Raw genomic sequence first — 25,312 nt, 5'->3', positions numbered from 1 at the left:
TTTCACATCACACTGACTGTGGCATGCCTCACACTGCTGCTTCCCCAGGTGCTGCACCTCAGGAGACATTTTAAAGTAGCGTATTCCGTCTTCAAGGAATATGCTATACCAACAGTTTGACAGGGGAAATATAGTAAGTCATTTTAAATAAAAGTCAGTTGTCTTCCCTTCCATCAAGAAATCTGAGGATTCCCTAGTGGCTCAGATGGTGAAGATTCTGGAGGCAGTGCAGGAGACCTGGGTTCGATCTCTGGGATAGGATGCAACCTGCTCCAGTGTTCTTGCCTGGAGAAAACCACGGACAGAGAAGCCTCATGGGTTACAGTCCATGGAGTCACAAAGAGTCGGATACGACTAAGCAACTAACATTTTCACAAGCTACAGGACACTTTCCAAAAAAAAAAAGTCTGAAAAACTGTTAACCTATTTTAACAAACTCCGGTAATCCACAGCAGAAACAAAATAATCAGTCAACAATAGTTTGTTATTGTTTAACTTTTTAAAACAGACCATTTAAAACATTTCTTTTCCTCCTACCCAAATGATGAAATACAGAACTAATGCTTCAGAGAATAACTATATTAATGAAACATCAACAAGTTACAGATAAACATTTTAATTGATTAAATATATTATTTTCAAGATCTTTTGGAAATCGCACTTGTAATATTCTATTCAACAGCCAAAGGCAATAAAAAAAGTTTAAAACCAAAAATGTTCTGACATGAACATGTGACAGGAATTGCTGCTATGTGAAGTAACATACACTGCTCCCAGGAACAATATTTTTAGAGAATAATTCATCTTAACATGTGCAAGGACAAATCTGTAATCAAAGGCTGGAAGAAATATATATTAGTGCCTGCTTTTTAAAAGTTTATTTTACATTTTAAATACAGTATTTTCTCATTAAAAAAAAAAATGCCAGGAGGTGCCTAACCCCATGGTTTCTATACCATATACACGAGAGCTGATGGACAATGTGGCAAACCTTCTGAGTGTAACAGAATGAACACCTATTAGCTGGGACTACTGAATCGAAATTAAAAAAACACAAATTAAGCACTGCTTAGGAGAAAATAATCCAGTTTCCGAATAACCAAAAGAGAACAGAGTTAGATATGTACAAAACCAGGTATTAAAAAACAGAAAAAAAATGCAGCACACAAAAAAACAAACAGCCCCTTATGTAGTGAACTGTATACACTGCAGCTAATCAATGGAAACAAACCCTCCTACAAGAAGTGATTTATGATCAAAAATTTTAAAAATCTAAGTATCTCAGTAACAACATATAATAACAACATTGTGTGTATAATGCCATCTTTGTAATTTTCTATCTATACCATCCTTCTGAAAACAAGAATCTCTAGACTAGTCAATCACTTACACAAATTTGAGGCAATTAATCCATATTTGTTTCCAGTAAGGAAAACAAAGATGTACCTCCTTCCATCAATGAAGACATAATACAGATTAAAGCTATATTTAAGCATGGCCATATGCATTTCCAATTCTTTCTATTAAGTAATTCCCAACTGGGATCATGTAGGATATGTGCCTAAGTAATATCAAAGAAAATGGATTATCTCTGGCAGTGATTTCCATATTAGTGCAATGTTATTCACCATACACTGAATTATATTTAAATGACCTTATATATTTTAATTCAGTAGGTGTCAATTTGTTTACAAAATCCCTAACTATATGCTTGTGTAGAAAACAGTTTCAATTTGAGATGCTCTATAAAGCTAAATCAAGACAAAAATGAATTACTTTTTTGCTTTGCTACTGGTAGTATAAATACCAGATGAGGAGAAAAGGGCCAAGGGTTTGTGGAGGCTTGCTAAGATGGATGTTTTCAGTGTTCTATGTGTCTTGATACTTCAATTATCAACTAGGTTTGAACATTCTATATTAACATTATTCAGAAAATAATTATCTGTAACATAGCTCTGAACTAAACAGCCATACCCAAAGCAAAACAATCTGGGTCATTCAGAATAAGATCAAATTGAGGCAATTTCTTTTCTATTATAATCTGTGACATTGTAAGTTTCAAAAATGGTGACCTTTGATGAAAGTAAGATGTGCCTCATGTAGACTATCACAGGACTTCAAATCAGAGCGCACTGTAAAGTAACCATGGGCTCAGAACACACAGAGCAGGCAGCAGTGGACTGACCGTCAGCCAGGTGGGGTCAATGTTGAGCTGTTTTATTTTGGAGACTTTAAAAGATTTAACACGTAGCTCGGGTAACATCAGCATCCACTCATGACTCTGCTGGTCAGCACCGAAGGGCTGGATGAGTCTAAGGAGTCCCTTTAACCCCAAAGTACTAACGCTCAAGAGTTTCAAGGAAATCCTGATTCCCAGCAAGAGTCCCAAACCATCAGACCAAAATCAATAGGGTAAACACTGACTGCAATGCTCCACGAAAGTCAAAGAAATTTCCAAATTAAATGCCATCTTCCGCTCAACCCTAGACTCCAGACTCTGTAACATCTTTATCTAGTATAATAGACTCTGTAGTAGACTGATTTTGACCTCCACAAAGAGTAGGAGTTGTCAAACTTGAGGAGGTAGACTCCTCTCCCTGGATATTGGTGGCTGCCGGCATACACCTCCTCATGACAGTCCCGCCGGTACACAGGCACAATCTCATCCAGCAGGGGCTTGTTGGCATTCTTTTTGGCCTTCTCTTCAGAACTGATGTTCTCTGTGAAAGAAAACAGAGACACGTCAGAGTGAAGAGATTCAGGAAAACCACACGTCTGCCGCAGGCATTTTAAACTCCAACCTTTGAGAAATTGCTCATTAGGAATTCTCTCAATCCATTCTACAACTTATGTGCATGTGAATGTGTATTGATTCCTTCTTGTATCTGAGCAGCTGCTATGTACCAAGCACAGCACTTTCTGGACCCTGGGAGCCTAGCGGCAAGCATCTGGTGGCGGCAGCAATCAGCAGCCTTCCTCACTCTGTACTTGAACCACTGTTCCCCTTCCACATCCACTCAGTTCCTAACTCCTCCCAACAGGTAGGGCATCAGTCATCTGAGTAAGACCACAGAAAATGCTGCTGTGACCCTCTTCTTCCCAACAATATGGAAGTCCTCTCTTGTTTTAGGAATGGGGAGAAGGGAGCTTGAGGACTATTATTTTCTATTGATCTTAAGTACAAAGAGAGAGGATGTTATTTTGTTTTCTTAAATAAAATCAGAAAGACAGAGAAAAGAGGTAGACATTCAGAGACACTCTGAAAATTCAATCACTTTCACTAGGTCTGTGTAACCCAGGGATGATCCCAGTGGCAAAAAATGGGCTTTGATTCTAGGTTTGCCCCAGGTTAATAGTTTTTTGAACTGTAATGATATGAGGTTAGGAAAAAATACCTGTAGAAACCTGTAGGAATGAGAACTTATGAACCAGTTGAAAAGTCTTAGTTTAATATAGTAATATAAACAGCCTCAAGGAAAACTGTTGTTGTTTTTAGTCTCTTTTGAGACCCCATGGACTGTAGCCTGCCACGCTCCTCTGTCCATGGGATTTCCCAGGCAGGACTACTGGAGTGGGTTGCCATTTTCTCCTCCAGGGGATCTTCCTGACCCAGGGTTGAACCTGCATCTCCTGCACTGACAGGCAGATTTGTTACTACTGAGCCACCAGGGAAGTCCCTCAAGGAAAACAGATCAAGGGAATATTCAGCATAGATTTTAAAAGACTTTCAGGTTTGCAACATGGCAGAATGAATTATAGGCACATGAGTCAATTATGTGATGATTGTCAATGGCCACTATTAGGAATTTAAACCAGGAAGGTCTAAGAAACTCTCAGCTGAGAGGAGCTTAAGGAGACTTGTTACTACAATGCGGCATCCTGGATGGGATCCTGGAAGATTCAGAAAAACTAAGGAAATCTGAAGAAATATGGACTTTAGTTAATAATATATCAATACTGGTTCATTAGCTAAGATGAATATACCATGGGACAAGGTAAGATGTTAACAACAGGGAAAAACTGGGTTTCAGAACTCTTTGTACTATCTCTTGCCAATACTTCTGTAAATCTAAAGCTATTCTAAAATAAAAAGTTTATTCAACAATAGTAGATGACAAATAGGCCCAAATCAGATTTGTTTTATCATAGCAATACTACTTAAAATTAAATGTACTTCATTTGCAAATGAGAGATACAAGTCATTCTAAGTACACACTATTGCCCATAAGGATATCCATGAAATAGATTATTGGGCCCATTAATTCAAAATCCAAATTTTGCTCAAAAATCTACAAAATTAAAGGTTATTAGGATAGATGAAAGATGCATCTTTCTTCAATCTAAGCAAAGACTTGGGACCTAGAAACAATCAAGTGGAGAATTACAGCAGAAGGATGGATTACCCATCATGTTTTCCTCAAACTCCTCCGTCTTTCAAGACCTAATGGAGAAAAACTAAAACAATGAACAAAAGAACTGGACTTTGCTTCCATCTTAAACCAAGCTGAAAGGACCCCACATAAAACAAAATACACAATGTGGACAAGGCCTGGCGGCACAGCAGCCTCCATAGGGAGACACATGGCAAATAAAACCATTCTGAGTTAAATCTTCACTGCTGTTACTTCTTTTTTTGGGGGGGTGGGGGGTGGAGGTGGCTATGCCGTGTGGCTTGTGGGATTCTCAGTTCCCTGGCCAGGGACTGAACCTGGGCCATAGCAATGAAAGCCCAGATTCCTAACCACTAGGCCACCGAGGAACTCCCCTCACCGTTGTTATATTATCAGTGCAGAGGCTTCAGTGGGTCAGTTTTAGTTGCAAATCTCGTTACAGGTGATCATGACAGGTAATGCCATTTTCCATTTGAGGCTATCATACATTAGTGCAAAGGTCAAAGACGTGTAGCTTCTCACCTTGAGTGAGGCACTGAACCCCAGCCATTTTGATCAGTGCTCTTCCCAACAGCAATAACACAATGATAATCAGCTGAGGGGTCAGACTATGAAGTATCCTGCTTTAAAAGCTCTCAAGCTTACAAACCAGGAGAAATAGATTACTTCAACCCACTTAATAGAGAATTCTCTTATTATTCACAAAGCTCTTTAAAAATACAGCAATTTGCATATACTAAAAACTTCCCTTCCCAAGTATGTGCAAGTCACCTAACTGTAATGAGTCCCCGTGTGCATCAGAAAGACTAGTAAAGGGCTTAGCTCCTGTCCTGATGCTGCTGAGGGGCACCTGAGGCAACAGAAGTGGCACCTGCCCTGCAAACTCAGGTCTCTCTAGTTTTTTTTTTCCTCCCTACTTTGACATTTTTTTGGTCTGGTTCAGTCAGCAGTATTTACGTGCAGTGCCTTCCCTTGCTGGTGGTACTCAGAATAAAGACTGCTGAAAACTAAATGCTAGAAGAGAAAGCAGCTCCTAAACGACACTGGCCCATGTGTGTGTGTTGCCATACACGACCTGAAGGGGCTCAGAGTATCTTGGTGATATAACCGAATCACCAAGATTCAGCTTGTCTATCAAAAGCGGACTCAACTTTTAGCCTCCCTCCATGTACCTTCAACAACTACCTCTTTAAACTTATCCCAGTGTAGTCTCTGTGATTACCTACACTCTTCAATATGCAGTTCATTTGTAAGTCACCTGAAAGGTTAGTTATGGTCAAGAATTGAAGGTGCTTTCCCATTCTCCCAGCCAGGGCACTCCTTCCACATTACTCAATCAAGTCAACAAATATTTAAGTACTTATTAGGTGGATACAAAAGCCCTGTGTTCTAACTTTTCTGGATAATAACAAAATTAAAAAGACTACCTTCTCAATCAGTAAGCAATGCATTTTACAACCTACTTCCTAGACCAAGATAGGTTTTTTTTGGCTACACAAGACATATGGGATCTTAGTTCCCCGACCAAGTATTCAACCTGTGCCCCTTGCCTTGGAAGCGTGGATCACCAGGGAAGTCCCAACATCAAGACAGCTGAGACTGTCACTGGAAACATTTGATTTTGTCTAGTTAGAGAAAATACATCTTAGACTAACAACCTAAAAAGCTGATATCGGAAATATAAATTCCAGAGTTGGCAGAATTTCTTGCTTGCTCTTTTATAATTTTTCAAAATGACCTTGCACATTTGGCTTTTCAACACACAAGGTGCAAAAGTATAACAGCATTCAGAAAGCAGTAAAATAAACTGTCAAACAGACTTCCCTGGCATTCATAAAAATTCAGGCCTCACTCAGGAGGCTAGCTTCTCTCACAATCTTTTTGGCCTAAGGTCCCACCACTGAAATGTTTGATCCCTGTCCAGGAAGTTAATCAGGAAGCATGAGGTTGGCTGACATCAGAACTGCTACCATTTCTGCCAATGCACAACCCAGCTACTGAATATGGACCAATGGCTCTACCTTCCTCCTCCTCGTCGTCATCGCTGGACTCACTGACATGCACGCTGACAGCAGTGTTCGGAGAGTCTGTCCATTCAAAATATACCCCAAACCCAATGTCATAATTGTCTGTAGCAAATTCCCAAAAGAGATATGATCCTTCTTCATGGGTGGGTACTCGAACAGTGACTACTTCTCCTCGGCCCACTGTGATCACGGAATCCGCATCCTGCCGAATCTTCTCTTTAAAGTCTTTGATCTGGGGTCGTGTCCACATGGATGGAGCTGCGATTACTGGAAGAGATTCTAAAGGCAACAGGAATTACAAAGGATAAAGAGGATGAGCCTTCACGTGTAGGCAGCAATACCTGCATAGGACCACCTGCCCAGCCATGAGCAGGCACCAAGTGCAATCTGGTCTACCTTAGATTGAGGACTTTAAAAGCCTCCCCAAGGAAGTCTCCCCCCAAATTCCTATATTTAATAACACCACAGGTATTCAGAGGTCAACATCCCATTTTAAGTAACAAATGCAAACCATATTCTTAAGAAGGATTTTTTTCCAGTACTCTAACTGCATATGGGCATGGAAGAATGACCTTGGAAACCTCCTAGCTGGAAAGAGGGAAACATTCAAACAAAGAGAGATCTGGACTTGAAATAAATTCATTTTTGGATGTGAACAAAGAAGGCAGGCTTTGACTTCAGACTGTCAGAAAAAAAAGTCTTGACTTTGGAGTAAACCAAAGCTCTAAGGGAGGGCTTACTCTAAGGAAACTCAGAATGGAACTGCTAGCAACTGAGGAAAATGGGTAATGTCTTGTTACTGAGAAATATCTATGTGCACTCAATAGGTTTTCCAGAGTTATTCAGAGCCTTTGACAAAAGATTTAACTCTTAATAGGAAAAAAAGGGGAAGAGAGGAATGAATCAAGGTATTTCAAGGTCTTCTCTGCAACTATTCTATTACTTGTTTTAAAAAGACAAGGAAACCAACTTTCTTATGAACCACACTACCACCATCTCTGATCAGTCACTGACATGGTCTCTTCTTCCTTCTTACTTGGGAACTGGTACTCTTGATTTGGACCTTTCAGCTTCAGTGTCCCTTCCCCAGGAAAACCTCTGGTGACCTTAACTAGCTCCCATCTCCATATTATGTGCTTTCACACTGAAATGGACTTTTCTCTCCACACAGTACTTACCACAGCCACAATTTACATTGTATGTGTGTTATTTTGCTTCACCTCTGTAACCCAACACCCAGAAAATCTTGAACCCATTGTTGAATGAATGAGCTGCCTGTGAAAAGGTAAGTAGACCTTTGAAAATCTAAATTATCTTACCGGTAACATGGTTCTTCTGTCTCAAAAAATATATTGTGAATATATGGTAAAGAGCCTACAAGTTTGCCCCCAGTGATCCTCACCGTGGGTATTCATGGCCTTGTAAAGTCACCACCCAAAATTCACCAGGAGCAACAGAATACAGCAGCAGTGCTGACGTATTACTTCCAAAGCTAGGGCATGAGGGACACTGCCACTCTTGCTTTGTTCTCCTTTGCATCATGTTCTCTGGAGGAAGACAGCCACTGTGTTGAGAACACTCCAGCAACCCTTTAGAGAGGCTCCATGGGGCAAGGAATTGAGGTCCTCCTGCATACGGCCAGCATGAACTTGCCAGTCATGTGAGGGAACCATTTTGGAAGCAGTCTCTAGTCCCAGTCAAGCCTTCACATGAGGCTTGACCTCATAAGAGGTCAACATAACCTCATAAGAGACCAGAACCACCACCACTCAGTTAGTGTGTGTGTGCTAGTCTCAGTCGTGTCTGACTCTTTGCGACCCCATGGACTGTAGCCTGCCAGGCCCCTCTGTCCATGGGATTCTCCAGGCAGAAATACTGTAGTGGGCTGCCATTTCCTTCTCCAGGGAATCCTCCTGACCCAGGAATCAAACCCAAGTCTCCCATGGTAGACAGATTCTTTACCATTTGAGCTACCAGGGAAGCCCACCGCTCAGCTAAGCAGTTCTTCAATCCCTAATCCACAGAAACTGTGAGAGAGAATAAATGTTTATTATTTTAAGCTGCTAAACTTGGGCACAATGTGTTACACAGCAACAAACAACCAGTATATAAAATAAGACAACCCAAAGGTCCAAAGGACACCTCATGTGCTCTTCTAAACTATCCCAGGAGTCACCAGAAGCATCAGATTCAGATTAAAAAGAGTGAAAAAGCATTCAACTCTCACAAATATGTAACTGCTCTCGAAAGTTAATTAATCTGACTTTCTGACTTTTGCTTTTCACGAGTCTGAATTATAGTATCTGGATGGAAGTGCACATACAACAACCATACCTTTTGGTCCATTCTCCAGGGCTTCTTCGGCGGCTTCTGGTTCAGTCTCTTTTTCAGTGTTGTCAGTGTGGGTTTTGGCCTGTCCATTAACTGACATCATATCGCTTGGTGTAGTTGCATTCACTTTTGATGACGTAGGAGAGGAAGCCCCAGCTACTGCTACTTCCTGTTGTTTCTGTAATGCTGCCTATAAGTCAAGAAAAAGCGAAGACATGCTGACCAGGAGGCTAAAAATGGGGCATTTACCCTGAGATGCATTCTGGTCCCATCAGAATTTTTGCCTCATCAAGTAGCTCCAAGAAATTACTAATACACTTTATGAGTTTTTATCCTATCTATAATGAATATTAGTATAATAATATTCTGAGGACCACATTCTTGTGATCTAAGGATCACTAGAAAAACTAGGAAAAATTAAAGTAGGTAGAAATAATCATCCCAAATAAAATTATTATGGGTAAAAACTGAACATGGAAACATCTGTTCTTAAAACTGATAGAAAAAAAACTTAATAAAATCCAGATACATAAAATTTTCATCAGAAAAACTAAACCTGGTAGAAATAAATGGTAACAGAAGAAAATTCACAAAGGGAGAAGCTGTAAATGGTGAAACCTGATAATGGCCCCAAATGTAACCAACAAATCAAATATGGACAAAAAAATTAATAATATATCTTTATACACAGAAAAATTATCACAAACCAAAAACTGCTAATCAAGTAAAAAAAATACTGACCTAAAAATTAAATAGGCTTATAAAATGGAGTTTGAGGTCAAAATAATTTCTTAAAAAAAAAATGCATCACTTCACATAATTATGATTAAAGTATGTATTTTCATAAATGTAAAATTTAAAAGTCCTCTGAAAAATGGAAAATAAAAACAGCTTAAATCCAAAGGACAGCTACTTTAGGACATTCCTCTCATATTAAAATGAATAAATACTAGTATTAACATTACAAGAAATGCCTAAGTATTACTTACATAACTTTTGGGGAAACTTTAAATAAAATTAACTAAAACAAACATATAGAAAAGTATACAAATCAAAAATGTACAGCTTGATCAATTTTCATTAGAGAAACATACACATAAAACCAACATCCAGATCAAGACATTTTCTGCATCCCAGAACCCTTCCTGGTGCCCCTTTCCAGAAAGTCCTTCAAGGGTAATGACAAAACTAACCTGTAAAATTACACGTTTGGTCTGCTTGTCTTTGAACTTTAATATAAATGAAATTGTATATTATATGCTCTTTTTTTGTGTCTGGCTTCTTTTACTCAAGATTTGTTTGAGAGGTTTATCTATAAAGTCACAAGTATGTAACTGTATTTTGTTTGTTTGCACTGCAATAGAATATGCTATTGTGAAAATAGGAAATTTACCCAATCTATATTATGGCATTTAAGTAACTTTAAAATATTAAGTTATATAATAAGTGAGCATATATTTACAACAGTTTAAAGAAAATAGGAAAAAAAAGCCTGTATAATTTCATGGGTTAGGGATAATGATACATTTTGGCCTATCTGAATACAGATTTCATTTAATGAAATCATTACATTACTAATCATTTACAAATCAGTTGCTTAAGCAATACCACCTCTCTCTGCTGCTAGTGCTGGTTAGCAAAACACTTAAGATTTTAAAATATCTTCTTCCAAAGCCTAGATTCTCAGTAATTTCCACATCAGTTTTCTAAGAGTACCAGCTTTCAGAAAATAGGCATACAACCAAAACAAGTCAGCACACTCAGAACACTTCACTGCATGACAGGAAAGCCAAAAAAAAAAAAAAAGGCAATTTCTGTTGATGATCAATTGGTCAGCTCAAACGGTCCCTCTTCACTCTAGGCTTTTGTTGAAAATCTCTAGCAGGATGAACACCTGCCTACCCTGTGATCCTACTGAATATGAGTATACATCTATTATATATAATAGATCACAATTTTTTATTTATATAATCTCTCTTCTATACTCCAGGAAGTTTTTAAAAGCACAGAAAGGCATAGGAACAATAAAACATCATGTAACCACACCCCAAATTAACAAGTGTTCCCATTTTTTGTCATTCTGCTCAGTATTTATATAAAAATTAATACTTTATGGGGCTGAGGTTCCCTTTGTTCCTTCCCCAGTTCCTCTCATTCTCTCTTATCAGAGACAAGCAATCAATCTGATAAACTGAGTCTGATCACTGCAATCTAAATTATGGCTTTCCAATTCTATTTCAAAGATTTTTGGTTTTACCCTATTTGACTGACTTTGTTCTCACTAAATGATAGCAACCTGTAAGCAGGACAGTGTGTATGAACTAGCCTATTAAGAAATTATCTCAATACCCATTAAAGAAGCAGGAAAAGGGAGTGATATGCCAAAGTATAAACAGTCTCTGGAGGACAGAAATCCCTCAAAAATACCACTTGTTATCTTGTAACTCTGGTTTGACATCCTTTTCCTCTTCTCATGGATTATACAAAATCTGCAGTGCCTCTTAACTGCTTCACTGACGCTAAAGACTCAGGGGAAAACATATTTTAGGTAAGGATATGAATTTTCAAGAAATTTTAAAGAGCGTGGCAAAATAACAAAGATTACTTCACCTAACAAGAAATGTGGGGCAACTAAAACACAACACTTTTCCTTGTTTTAAATGTTAAGACATTTTATTAAATTTATAGAGAAACATAGTTTGTGTTTTGGTTTTTACTCTGGCCTCGCTGCCAAGGCAGGCGACTTGCGGGAATCTTTGTTTCCTGACTAGAGATGGAACCCAGGCCACTAGCAGTGAAAGTGCCGAGTTCTAACCACTGGATTACCAGGGAATTACCTCACAACACTTTTCTTCACTCAGGTATTTTGACAAGTAGTACCTGTTTTGTAACTGAAAATTAAATAAGAAAACTTCAAGTAAAACTTAAAGGTTAACTTTAAAGAGGCATTTTACGCCTCTGCAAGATGTAAAAAAATAATGTAAAATCAGCTATCTTCCCTATGTATCAAATACTTACACAGAGTAACTATTTTCTTATTTCATTCCTCTGATAGTCCTGTGAGGTTAACAAGACTACTTAACAGGATTTCATATCCCATTCTTATTGGTTTGGAAAAAAGGCAGAAATATCAGAGCAATAAGTAACTAGACTGAGATCAAACAAGATAATGGCAAAACTAGGACAGCATCCAAGTGGTGTGTGACCTCCAGCGCTGTGTCCTTCCCCTCAACCACCTATTCCTGTGTGGAAGCAAGACTGCGGGGGCAGGAAGCCAAGGAGGACTGCCGATGTGCTGCAGGCAGGCAGCGCAGCTACTGCACCCAACAAAAAGGGCAAGACGGACCCAACCAAGCTCTGCCTTAGGGACTGCGGGTCCTCCAATTAGAAGCTGGCCAGGACTATGACAGCAGTTGGCCTGAAGGCTGTCCTTGAACTAACACTAATCACCCAAGTCTCCATGGTCCTGGGACCACGTTTAGAGCTATGTCAAACTCACTGGGATAACACTAGGTCCATACAAATTCCAAATACACTTGTGACACAATAATAGAGGCCACATCATCTGTTGCTTCGAAATTATATACTTTCTTTCATAACTGCCACTGCAATGTTAAAAATCTGTTAATAAAGGTCACCTAAAAGTTATTTGATATCTGAGGGGCTAACTAATGCAAAAGTCATCAGCAACTGTTAAAAAAAGAACTTTCATTTCAATGAAACTAAAAACCCCTTCTAAGGCTGAATTTGGGTGTTGGCTATCGTACCTGTTGCTGTGCAAGCTGGACTTGATACAACTGCTGCATATACTGCTGATAGTGTTGCTCCTGCAACTGGCGGATGAGAATCTGCTGCTGTTCGTAGTTCCCTGGATACTGTTGGGCTGCATACTGCTGGAACTGCACGGCAGTCTGGGAGTTTAAAGCTGCCATTATCTGCTGCCTAAAAACATTAAAAAATATACACTAGTCTGACTACAGGAGATTGGCTGTTCATGACAAAATAAAATGTCTTTGTTATTTCGTTTTATAACGAATACCTCTTAAAAATGATTAAGGTAGTAATGTATACCAAGCAGCATGCGTCCAAGGTCCAGAGAAAGATTTAAGAAAATAAACTCGGCTTCTAATTTTTCTCCTAGGTTTTTCAAGGCCAACTTGAGATGGAAAAGGAGAATAATAAGCATCACGGTCACTGCCATCATCGTTATCACCATTTATCGTGCCCTTACAACGTGCCAGGCAGTTTTTTCAGGGTACTTCTATGTACCAACCCACCTAGTTCTCACAACCACCCTGTGAGGTGGGGTTTCACAAAGCAGGAAATGGAAGATTTCAGTGACTTGCCCAAGATGACACTGTGAGTAGACGCCAGAGCCAGGATTCAAATCTAGGCAGTCTGGCTCCAGCCTATAGTTTTTGCTATAAGAAAAGTGGATTGTCATTTATTACAGAGATGAGATATTTAACTGCTGGCCATGGTTTTTCTACATAAATATATGTAAAGTAGTAAAAGGCTGAATAATAGCTAAAAGATGTTACAGGTGGCTCTGGTAAATACAAATAAAGCCAGTGGAAATCTGAGCACCCTGGCATTTAATGTAAAGCCAGTCTTAAACAGGAGCACTGAAGACAGTATCTGGGTACACTTGGTCTAGAGATACTGATTTCTGTGAACTAGTACTATTCCTTTTCCCCCATATATAGGAACCACGTACTTAACTCAGTCACGTGACTAACAGTAATGCCCTCTAAACCATCTGTTAACAGGTAATAAGAAAGCTAAATCTCACAAAGTCCTAAACAGAACATGATACTGGGTCCAACCAGGGCACCCCTCTCCCCCAAAACAGAGCAGCATTCATAGCCTCTCTCCAAGGTAGACACAGACCCTGAGTCAGTCTGAAGCTTTTCTAAGAAGTCTTCACAAACAATGGGGAGAAAACAAAGGACCTGCATGTTGTCTGGTTTAATCTACATGTTATGCCACCTCTAGAACCGTGGGCCTTCTCTTTGTTTTATGGGCGTTAATCCCTTCCTCCTCACTCCCACAGCTCCCTCTTGAACGAATCCCTTCTGAGACAGTGGCTCTCACAGCTCTTACTGAATAAGAAATGGGTTCAGCTCCCAGGTCCTGTTCTAGGGGACTAGGAATAGACATCTGACATAGGCTGAACCAAGAGATTCTCTGGCCTGCGAATTTTTAACTGGGTTTCTTGTACTCTAGCCAGTCTCTGTCAGATGCATGAAAAGAAAGACCACGTAAATCCAGGCTGAGATAGCCCTGCATTTGGCAAAGCACAGTGACAATTCGTAGAGAAGAGGAAGAATGCATCAGAGACACAGCCGAGAGAATCAAGGACAGGAGATCATTATGGACCCAGAGACAGAGAGCAAGCTCCTCAGCTCCTCTTCTAGCGTCTGGGTTCTGGGAGCAAATCCCACGTCTTTCTTCTTTTTGCAACCAATGATGCTTAAGATGAGGCCCTCACCTTGGTAACACATCACTGGTACAAATGGCAATAGCTAATGCTGATCTACCTCCCAGTCGAACAAAACAGGGAAATATTCCAAGGCACACAAGGTGAACCGTCAAGTGCAGAGGTGTGGTGGCCCATCTCTCATTCTTAGACAATACCCGACAAGCGTACTTTTGCTGCTCCAGCCGAAGTCTCTCTTCTTCTAGCCGCCTCCTCTCCTCTTCCTCCCGTCTAAGCCTTTCTTCTTCTTCTCTCCTACGTTTCTCTTCCTCCTTTTGCAGACGTTCCCGTTCTTCCTCTTCACGCCGCCTTCGCTCCTCCTCCTCCTTCCTAAGAGGTAAAGGACAGAGAGAATGAACCCTAAACAAAGTCCTATTTAAAAATAATTTAAGACTCTTTCCCAGTGAAGACTGACCCAGGTTTCTTGGAGAAACGTGATAATTTTATCACAATTTGAAATGAACATTTCCAAGAGGAGAAATTTATCATATGGAATAAATCTCTAACTATACAGATCACAACAAGAACAATGACTGCTACACGGTAAGAGAAAAAGGAGTCTATCAGTGAGGTACCACTTAAACCATTACAATACCTCGAAGGCTCCCGTCTAAGATATGCTCACAGCATCACAAGCTTTTCCTTCATACTACCTGCTGTCGTTGTAAATAAATTTATGTGATAAATGTAGCAATGTATCTGCCTTACTCATTGAAGTACATGCTACATAAGGGCAGGGACTGCCTGTCTCACACAACTGTAGTCTCAGGGTTTATATGTTCATGTATAATTTCTGAAATTAAAAAAAAAAATTAAAGTTTTTAATTTAAAAAAAGAAAAGAACAGTTGGACACCTGGGTGCAGCTAGATTTTTACCCAGCTCTCACCCACCCCTGCAACCCCTTTCTCAAGAGAGACAAGATGCACTAGGAACGAAAGCCACACAGGTCACAGAGGAGGAGGAAGACAGGGAGGCTGAAGACACGACGAAAGAGCAGACTTCCAAGGTCCTCAGAAAAGACACCGTTTCATGGTCCTGCCGTGAGAGTGTCTGGGTTGCCCCACTTACCTCCCCAAACTCCTGTAAGTGATTAACACACCTGAGTCACAACCAACCAAGACTCAAAATACAGCAGCAACAGGACCTAATTTCAACATGTGACAGTACACAGGGCAAGATGTCTCAAAAGCCAAAGCGTAAGCTTCAGCATAGAGGAGGTCTTGTCTTAAATGCTTTAAAAGAATTCGACATGGACCTCATCTCATGACAAGAGTATATTTTTAAAAGGAAAAACACAGTTTTATACATTCAGTAGTAACTTAAATATTCAATTTATCATTATAAAAGAACGTAAAAAGCAATGTATACTCCTTTCAAAGACACAGCTACACCTCACTGATCCAAAATCACTACACAATGGATTGCAGCACATAGATCAAGTCTCCAGTAAAGGACTCTCCTTCCATTCTAATAAGAAAACTTTTTCTTTGGATAACAACTATAGTCCTTTGGATAAATATTTTCTGGAAATATATGAGGATATGTTCTATCCTTTTAAAGACAAACTATACCCAATGCTCTGTCTATTGAAAACTCAGGAGTTATAACTCCAAACATAAATACAGTACATGTTATAATGCAGGGATAGTTTACTTTCACATTAAATGACCCCTGATGCCATATTTTTATAATTCTTACAATTATTTTTCGTGGTTTCTGTCTTTTCCTTCACTGTCAGACTATTTTCCCTTCTGTTATTTCCAGGATAAGGTGGGAAATCAGGGAACCGACTGTTTCTAAAGTAAGTAAAACATATTTTGAGGGAAAATCAGCTTTATAGAATTTTTCTTTAAAGGTAATTTAGTTTATCTAACTAACCATTCTGTCACTACAGATGCTGACTGCTAGCATTTTTTGCTTTTTGCTGTTGTTATTCATAGAATTACAATGAACATCCTCGAAAATGAAGTGAAACTGTTAGTTGCTCAGTCGTGTCCAACTCTCTGCAACCCCGTGGACTGTAGTCCACCAGGCTCCTGTGACCATGGGATTTTCCAGGCAAGACTACCGGAGGGGACTGCCATTTCCTTCTTCAAGGGAATCTTCCCAACCCAGGGATTGAACCCAAGTCTCCTGAACTGCAGGCAGAGTCTTCACCGTCTGAGCCACTGTAAAGTGGCTGTAAACATATTCTGGTATTTCTGTAGAATGGGTTTAAGTGGGATTGCTAGGTAGCATTTGAACTTTTAATAAATTCTACAAATTGTCCCCTAAAAAGTTTGTAATTATTTGCAATTATTTGTAAATATTTATATTCACTACAAACAACAGTATATGAATATGTTCATTTCAGGATGTTCTCACAGTGACTGCTATAAAATGATATCTCATTTTTTTCTTTTAATCACGAATTTTTGGAACAACGTACTCACCATTTTATTCTATGACTTTCTGGGCATTTTTCAGGAAACTTCATAATTTTACCTTTTCAAAATTTTGTCTTTTTCAGCAAAGAACTGTTTCAGATGCCTTTATAGCATTATTTTCATTATCTAGAAATTTCAGATTGTTCTTGAAAATAAAGTTTAACTATAATTCTGCTGTATTCACAATCATGACAGAAAATCCTATAAGCATAAACAGTGCATTCAATAGCACCCCCTGCAACCTCTGGAAGTAATTAATGAGCTACCTGGAAGCCACAGCCAATATGTAATGCCTAGATAAGGCATACCATGTAGCATAGCTGATAACCATGATATAGAGTATGAATATTCTAGAAAAACAAGAGAGGCAGCAGCAAAGGGTGTGAGAGACCAGAGGGTAAGGAGGAGGGGTGGCTGAGCTTACTGTGTTTGCTCAGAAACTTAGTGCAGTAACACAAAAGCAATGCTGCCATGATGAATGTATAAAGGTATAGTCAGACGGAAGCAGTAAACCCTCAAAACTCATAATAAAAGCACCTGCTCACATCAGAAAGTTTTGAGCAACTGCCATAAGAAGCGGGGATCCAATGGATGTTAAGATAGCTGACTGAGAACAGACACTCCATAAAGCAAAAGCATCAGGATACTATGCAGTAGACAGGCTGCACAAGGATCTAGTATTCTGTGCTCTCAAACTTCACCTTTTTTTTTCTTGCTCTTCCTTCTCTATTTTGTGGGATGCAACATATGTGGAAAAGAGATGGCAACACCTATTCAGGAGCTTGACGAACTCTACCATGGCATCCTCTTTAGACATGTTTCCCAGGGCTGCCCATTCTCTCCTGTAAAGAACAACAAGAAAGTTACTTGCTACTCTTAAAAGAGTAAAAAATTTGATTTCATTTAAACCTAAATATAAACAAGTCTCAATTATAACTAAAATGAAGAATGACTCGACTATACAGATTCAAAACTTCAACACGTATGGACTGGTTTACTAAACTAAATAGCCTATGTACAAACCAAACTTACACCATAATTTAACTGCATTGCTGATAATTTCCATACCAGTAAAAGGGTATCAAAGTTCTACTTTTCTTATAGTTAGCCTTAATTGAATAAAATGCTTAATATATTCTTTCCTGTCACAACTCTGTACGTGTCCCAACAAGGGAATCAACTACTATACTGTAAATTGCTGTTGTAATATTATTTTGGAAGAATCAAATGAAGCTGTTTTATGTTCATAATCAGATGAGTAAACATCTTTCACAATATTTAGCCCCAAACATCTCCAAACCAAAAACAGATAAACATCTGACGACTCCAGAAGCTGCAAGCAAAAATGTTTGCTTAGCTCTTATTCTAAAGCTAATGAGCCAGCTATTTACATCTGAACCAATTCACTCTGTATCCTTCTCTCCACTCCAATATTCTTGCCTGGAGAATTCCACCGACAGAGGAGCCTGGGGGGCTACAGGATCATAAAGAGTCGCAACTTAGCACGCACTCACTCATTAAATTCATTACACAATAAAACACTGTTACCTCCTGTCATTCCCCAACACATCAAAGAATCCAACCTCAGGACAAGTATCTGGATTATATGGGCCCATAAGAACCTGCTTATGCAGTGCCACAAGTTTCAGTTTTTCTTCATAAGTTGGATGAAATGCTTTGCCATCTTTTTCTATAACAAAAATAAACACAAAAACAATTAGCACTGGCAAAATATAACATTTTCAGCACTGTATGTTGAAATTCTGGTATAAGGTATATCACAAATTACCTGTGAAATTTACATTGCCTATAAAAACCACTGTAGGAAGATTTTTATTTCAAGTACTAAATTTTAATAATCAAAGCCAAGATAAAAAAACTTCATGCTGAGTTAATTTTTTTAAATAAAGTTAAATACTAATATTTATGTTAAAATTACTACAAAGAGTAAATCAATTAAAAAAAAAACTACTAAAGAGAAACCAATGTCAAGCAACAGTAAGGCACACACACACACTAGTGCACCACTTAACATCTTTTTCAAATATTAAAAATGTTCAGCAATCGTTTAAAATAAGTTCAAAAATTTCTATATCAAGCATTTTAAATAAGAGATATATGCATAGGAGATTACATATTATTTGAAAGGCTATATTCAAAATGTATCCATCCCACTGAAACAGTACGATGCAGTGGAAAGGACTTTGGAATCAGACATCTCAGACAATGGCACCCCACTCCAGTACTCTTGCCTGGAAAATCCCATGGACGGAGGAGCCTGGTGGGCTGCAGTCCATGGGATCGCAAAGAGTCGGACACTACTGAGCGACTTTACTTTCACCTTTCACTTTCATGCATTGGGGAAGGAAATGGCAACCCACTCCAGTGTTCTTGCCTGGAGAATCCCAGGGATGGGGGAAGCCTGGTGGGCTGCCATCTATGGGGTCACACAGAGTCGGACACAACTGAAGCGACTTAGCAGCAGCAGCTATAGTACTTCCTAGCTATAGGACCATTTAAACTCTTAGTCTGTTTATCAATAAAGAGTCTTTTCTACTTCAGAGGTAACAGGACAGTATTAATGGTAATAACTGTTGGATCTTTCCTCTGCTCTGGCAGGTTGCCAATGGGCAATTACAGTGAAGCCAGTATGACCCACAGAGACTTAACTACCACTGGGAACACTTAAAAGCATATGAAACTGGGTGCTGACAAAATAGGAAATCCTACTTCTTTGATGAATGGAGTGTTAGTTACTGGTTGGTTCTAATGATAAGAGACTACCACATTTTAAAACAAAAAACGAGATTAAAAGTAGTGTCTATTGGCTACAAATTTTATCCATGTACAGAGCAGTCACCAAAAGAAAATTACTCATGATAAGAGAAGAATATGGTTTAACGAATAGTTCATATCCTGTCCAAGGAATCATAACAGGAGGAAAAAAAAAAAATACAAGCATCACAAGACACTCAATTTCACTAGTCAAGGAAATAGAAACCAAAACCATTAGATACTCAGGATGCTGTCTACCACCAGATAGGTCAAAAAAGTTAGGTCATCAAGAGTTGGTAAGAACAGGACAAACAGGTACCCATTCTCAATACACTAATGTTGAAAGTATAAATTGTTAGTTATCTTAAAGGGGAATGAGGCAATATATTCCAAAATTGTAAATATAGATGCCCTATGGTCCAGTAATTCCAATTCTCATCATCTACTCTTGATAAGCATTCCCAAATACACAGAAGGAGGTGGACACAGAAGTATTTTCATTGCAGCACTCTTTTCTTATTACTGTAAACAACTTAAAAGCTCATCAATAAGGAAACAGCTAAATAATGTGGCACAGTCAGTCTATGGAATAAATGAAGTAAGTAAAGGAAATAGCTTTACTTACGTTAAAATTACTACAAAGAGTAAACCAATTAAAAAAAAATTACTAAAGAGAAACCAATGTCAAGCAACAGTAAGGCACACACACACTAGTGCACCACTTAACATCTTTTTCAAATATTAAAAATGTTCAGCAATCGTTTTTTAAAATAAGTTCAAAATTTTTATATCAAGCATTTTTAATAAGAGATATATGCATAGGAGATTACATATAATTTGAAAGGCTGGCAACCCACTCCAGTATTCTTGCCTAGAGAAATCCAGGATAGAGGAGCCTGGTGGGCTAGAGTCTGTGGGGCCGCAGAGTCGGACACAACTTAGTGATTGAGCACAAAGGAAATACAGTTAAATGAAAAAAGCAAGCTGCAGAAAGTTATATACAATCATACAGCACAAAATATATTATCTTCAGTTCTAAGTACTCCCCCAACCTACACTTTAACATCTCTAAAATCACATTAGTTTTTACATCTATTGTATTTTATAGTTGTAACTGGCAGTTTTTCTTTCTTTACAGTACATAATAGTAAGTCTTAGAATTGATGAAATACAGCATGTAGCACACTCACATATATATTCTATGGGTACATTTACATGCATGTAAATGCAAAGAAAAAGATCTAGATAGAGTCACACTAAAAAGATGAGAATGAGAAAGTGGGAGAGGGCTAAGATGAGGAGTAGTGATCAGAGACCTTAAAACTAGAAATATTTTAATCTTTCAAAGGAAAATACTCAGAAGAACAAACCAAACTGTTAAAGAGAGTGGGGACTGAAAAGAATTATGTCTATGTTCACTTCAGTTCAGTCGCTCAGTCGTGTCTGACTCTTTGCGACCCCATGAATGGCAGCACGCCAGGCTTCCCTGTCCATCACCAACGCCCGGAGTTCACCCATACTCAAGTCCATCGAGTCAGTGATGCCATCCAGCCATCTCATCCTCTGTCGTCCCCTTCTCCTCCTTCCCCCAATCCCTACCAGCATCAGAGTCTTTTCCAATGAGTCAACTCTTCGCATGAAGTGGCCAAAGTACCAGAGTTTCAGCTTTAGCATCATTCCTTCCAAAGAACACCCAGGACTGATCTCCTTTAGAATGGACTGGTTGTACTTCTATATAATTACACATACATATACTTCAATCTGAATTTTTTTCAATAAGAACTCAATACTTGAAAAAAGACAAAACTGTGGCACTGACCTTATCTATATTTAATAAAAATTGTAACAACTCAGAAACCTGTGGACCTGCCATCTGTCTTTGTTACTGAGCAAACAGTATCACTAAACAATTAGCACCAGAAGTAGGAACTTCCTCTAAAGCTTTTAGAACAGGATTATGCAAAGGTCTATATATACCAACTAAAAGGCAGTTCCCATTTTAAAATCTAACTCTTAGAAGTCTGTTTCAATTATGAACACTATAAGACCTTTTGTATATTCATTCATTCAACTTAGTAAATATTTATTGAGCCCTTGCATACAAATCATAGGAAACAGAAATAGATGGGAAATAGATGGGGAAACAGTGGAAACAGTGTCAGACTTTATTTTGGGGGGCTCCAAAATCACTGCAGATGGTGACTTCAGCCATGAAATTAAAAGACACTTACTCCTTGGAAGGAAAGTTATGACCAACCTAGACAGCATATTAAAAAGCAGAGACATTACTTTGCCAACAAAGGTCCATCTAGTCAAGGCTATGGTTTTTCCAGTAGTCATGTATGGATGTGAGAGTTGGGCTGTGAAGAAAGCTGAGTGCCGAAGAATTGATGCTTTTAAGGTGTGGTGTTGGAGAAGACTCTTGAGAGTCCCTTGGATTGCAAGGAGATCCAACCAGTCCATCCTAAAGATCAGTCCTGGGTGTTCATTGGAAGGACTGATGCTGAAGCTGAAACTCCAATACTTTGGCCACCTCATGTGAAGAGTTGACTCATTGGAAAAGACCCTGATGCTGGGAGGGATTGGGGGCAGGAGGAGAAAGGGACGACAGAGGATGACATGTATGGATGGAATCACCGACTTGATGGACGTGAATCTGAGTGAACTCCGGGCGTTGGTGATGGACAGGGTGGCCTGGCTTGCTGCGATTAATGGGGTCGCAAAGAGTTGGACACGACTGAGCGACTGAACTGAACTGACTGAGACACCAGGATTCATCAGCCTCCTGGAGTTTACAAACCACTGAGCTCAATTAAAAATGTGTAACTTGGCAATCCAGTATATAATTGTGTCTAGGTGTATTATTTCAGGTATAAATACACTGCAAACAAATTATTAAAAATTATACTGAGATAAAGAAACAATTATTTTAGTGTTTAGGAAAAAATGTCAGAAAGGTAATAACATGACTTGTTTCAACTGTTTAGGTTGGACCAATTTATTGGTTTAATTTCAACGTAATATATAATAAAAGTTGAGCAAAACAGATGAGTTTAGAAAACCAAAATACATCTTTACATTATCTCTCATGTAAAAACCAACAAGTCTAATAAATTCTTTTCTAAATACTGCCTTGAAAAATTATCTTAAAAATGGTGTTACACCTGTTAACTGCTGCGTTATTTAAAATCTAATTATTCAACAATAACACAATACTTAAATTACAGTAATCTGCTGAATAGATTATACAGCTATTTAAAATGACAATATAAGGGCTATATATCATTTCAGAGAATACTTATGATGTATTAATGAAAACTAGCAGCATAAAAACAGATACTAAAAAATAATTTTATGTTTACAACTATGTAAAAATGGGTGATTACACATATACATCTTTCTTTTTAACAAAATTAGCCTGCCAGAACTCTGTATTCTAAGATAACAGTGTTAAAAAATGTGAAATAGTGGCAACTTTTTACCAAAAAGTCTTTTTCAATTTTCAAGATGCTTATAAGCTTCTTCTAGCATCTACCTTAATTAATTTTGTACATATTAGTCACCAAAAGTTTTCTTATGCTAATTACGCCTCAGAGAAACATAGCCCAGACAACTTTCTTCTCACATTCCCCAAAAGTGATGATTTGAAAAACAGCTCCAACCTTGATCTTAGCTTATGAGATGAAAGATAAACCAAACAGGTGCCAACTTAACTGTTCATGTTATCTTGAGCCTTATAGAAGAAAAATATGCTGCTGGTGAGTCGAGATAAAAAAAGAAGATATAGTGAGCCTGAGAAACAGTAAGGGTAGACAGCATACCCTCAAGGGTAGACTCTCTGCTTTGTTCCATCAGGATCCCTGAGATTTTGTTTTTCCTTTAAAAAAAAAAAAAAAAAAAACACCTAAATTCTATTAAAGTGGTTGCTTTGACCCCTTCAATAAAGATAAAGATAAAAATCAATAAAGATAACATCAAATGGAAACTTTATTCACTAGAAGACCACTTTTCTGATCAGTCATGTAATATAGCAATTTTCAAATACACACACGAATCATTTGCTTCAGGGAGATGATCTGAAGCTAACAGATAAGACTAGTGGGTATGAAAAAAGTATTTTAGGGCTTTCCTGGTGGCTTAGTGGTAAAGAATCTGCCCGCCAATGCAGGAGACATGGGTCCAATTCCTGATCTGGGAAGATCCCAAACGCTGCAAAGCAACTGAGTGAGTGTGCCCCAACTATTAAAGCCCATGCTCTAGAGCCCAGGAGCCACAACTACTGAAGCCCACGTGCCCTAGGCCCCCTGCTCTGCAACAACAGAAGCCACTGCAATGAGAAACAGCAACTAGAGAGTAGCTCTTGCTCTCCATAAATAGAGAAAAGCAACGCAGACCCAGCACAGCCAAAAATAAAATCAAAATTAAAAGTACATATTTTTTAAAAAGATGACTACTATAAAGTTACTTTAATGGAGAGAGGGTCCATTTCTTACCATAAATCTGCTCCTTTACTTCAAGTATTCGGCAGTGCAAACTAAGCAGAGGGTGAGTCAACAAGGAAACTGTACCCATTTTTCAGCAGGTGTTAGTCTAACCGTGACCCTAAAAGATGACTCATCAACAGAGGGAGGGGGGGTTTCAGGATATTTAGATGTCATTTTAATATCTGCCCTTTATATGCCAGACAGGAGTAAGAATATACTGCCAATCCATAAAGGATTTTTCAAAAAAGGAATATGTTTTTAAGTGTAAGTTCTGGTCAAGCACTCAAATTTGCTCACCACCATGAAAGCCAGTGCTAAGCACAAGCTTTGTTAATAGGCACTCACCACAGCAAAACCATGCCCAAGAAATCTCTCTAAAGAAGAAACTGACTGTAAAGGTCAATCTTTGTGAGAATAAAACAGTACATCCATTCTTATGAATTTTACTGGCATTTCCACAGAATCTTTATACATTTGCTAATTTTTCTTTTTTCCCCCTCTTATTTGATTCTCTGAAATGACAAACAAAATTGATAAACCTTTAGCTAGACTCATCAAGAAAAAAAGGGAGAGAACTCAAATCAATAACATTAGAAATGAAAAAGGAGAAGTTACAACTGACTCCACAGAAATACCAAGGATCCTAAGAGACTACTATAAGCAACTATATGAGCGATAAGGGATTAGTCTCCAAAATTTACAAAGTTGCTTCAGTCGTGTCCAACTCTTAGAGACCCTATGGACTGTATCCTGCCAGGCTCCTCTGCCCATGGGATGCTCCAGGCAAAAGTACTGGAGTGGGCTGCCATGCCCTTCTCCAGGGGATCTTCCTTACCCAGGGCTCAAACCTGTGTTTCCTATTGCTCCTGCATTGCAGGCAGATTTTTTTTTTTTTTTTAATGCTAAGCCACCAGGGAAGCCCAGCCATGGGGGAAACATACCAAAAGTTAACACTTATTCCTAAGAGATCGGATTACAGATTTTTTTTTCTTCTCTCACTTTTATTTTCTGATTTCCAATATGCATATGTACTTTTATATCAAATATACATATGCTTTCTTCCTTTTATAGCAAACATTTTTAAAAAGTGAAGGGAACTTAATCTTTCAGCCTTTAGGATGAGAGTAACAGAGCATTTATTTTCTCCTGAGAACTACACAAAACCCAGGAGGATAAACCAAGGATCCCAACCACCTTTAGTATAGGACAACCCACATCATGTTGACATTCTAAACCTCAAACAGTACAGAAAGTGAACCCCCCCAGATCAGTATCATTAGGCAGACTATTATAGTGTTACAAAAAAATTACTTCTCTTTCACTCTTCAGATGGCTTGAGTTCACACACTAGGAGGGTTTATTTAGTTTTTCTACATTAGATGAAAATAATTTTCTCTT

At 38.6% G+C, this 25,312-nt stretch overlaps 1 protein-coding gene across 1 annotated transcript in view; it reads right to left on the bottom strand.

Moving 5' to 3' along the window:
• Positions 1-600: 600 nt before the first annotated feature.
• The window catches only part of ACBD3 (acyl-CoA binding domain containing 3), a 38,033-nt gene continuing 13,321 nt past the window's right edge, over positions 601-25,312 (bottom strand). The window contains exons 2-8 of the mRNA XM_086345097.1: positions 18,204-18,345; positions 17,357-17,497; positions 14,400-14,558; positions 12,517-12,691; positions 8,753-8,939; positions 6,413-6,697; positions 601-2,720 (exon numbers count right to left, since the gene is read on the bottom strand). Of these exons, the coding sequence (XP_086201223.1) occupies positions 2,509-2,720; positions 6,413-6,697; positions 8,753-8,939; positions 12,517-12,691; positions 14,400-14,558; positions 17,357-17,497; positions 18,204-18,345 (1,301 nt within the window). The 3' untranslated portion in view covers positions 601-2,508. The remainder of the gene's footprint in view (positions 2,721-6,412; positions 6,698-8,752; positions 8,940-12,516; positions 12,692-14,399; positions 14,559-17,356; positions 17,498-18,203; positions 18,346-25,312) is intronic.

This window comes from Bos grunniens, chromosome 16 (assembly GCF_055505025.1).
Source record: "Bos grunniens cultivar Pamir isolate PY7600 chromosome 16, Bosgru_T2T1.0, whole genome shotgun sequence".
Lineage (NCBI taxonomy): Eukaryota > Metazoa > Chordata > Mammalia > Artiodactyla > Bovidae > Bos > Bos grunniens.
The sequence above is the reverse complement of the archived record's forward strand: the minus strand, read 5'-3'. Positions and strand labels throughout refer to the sequence as shown.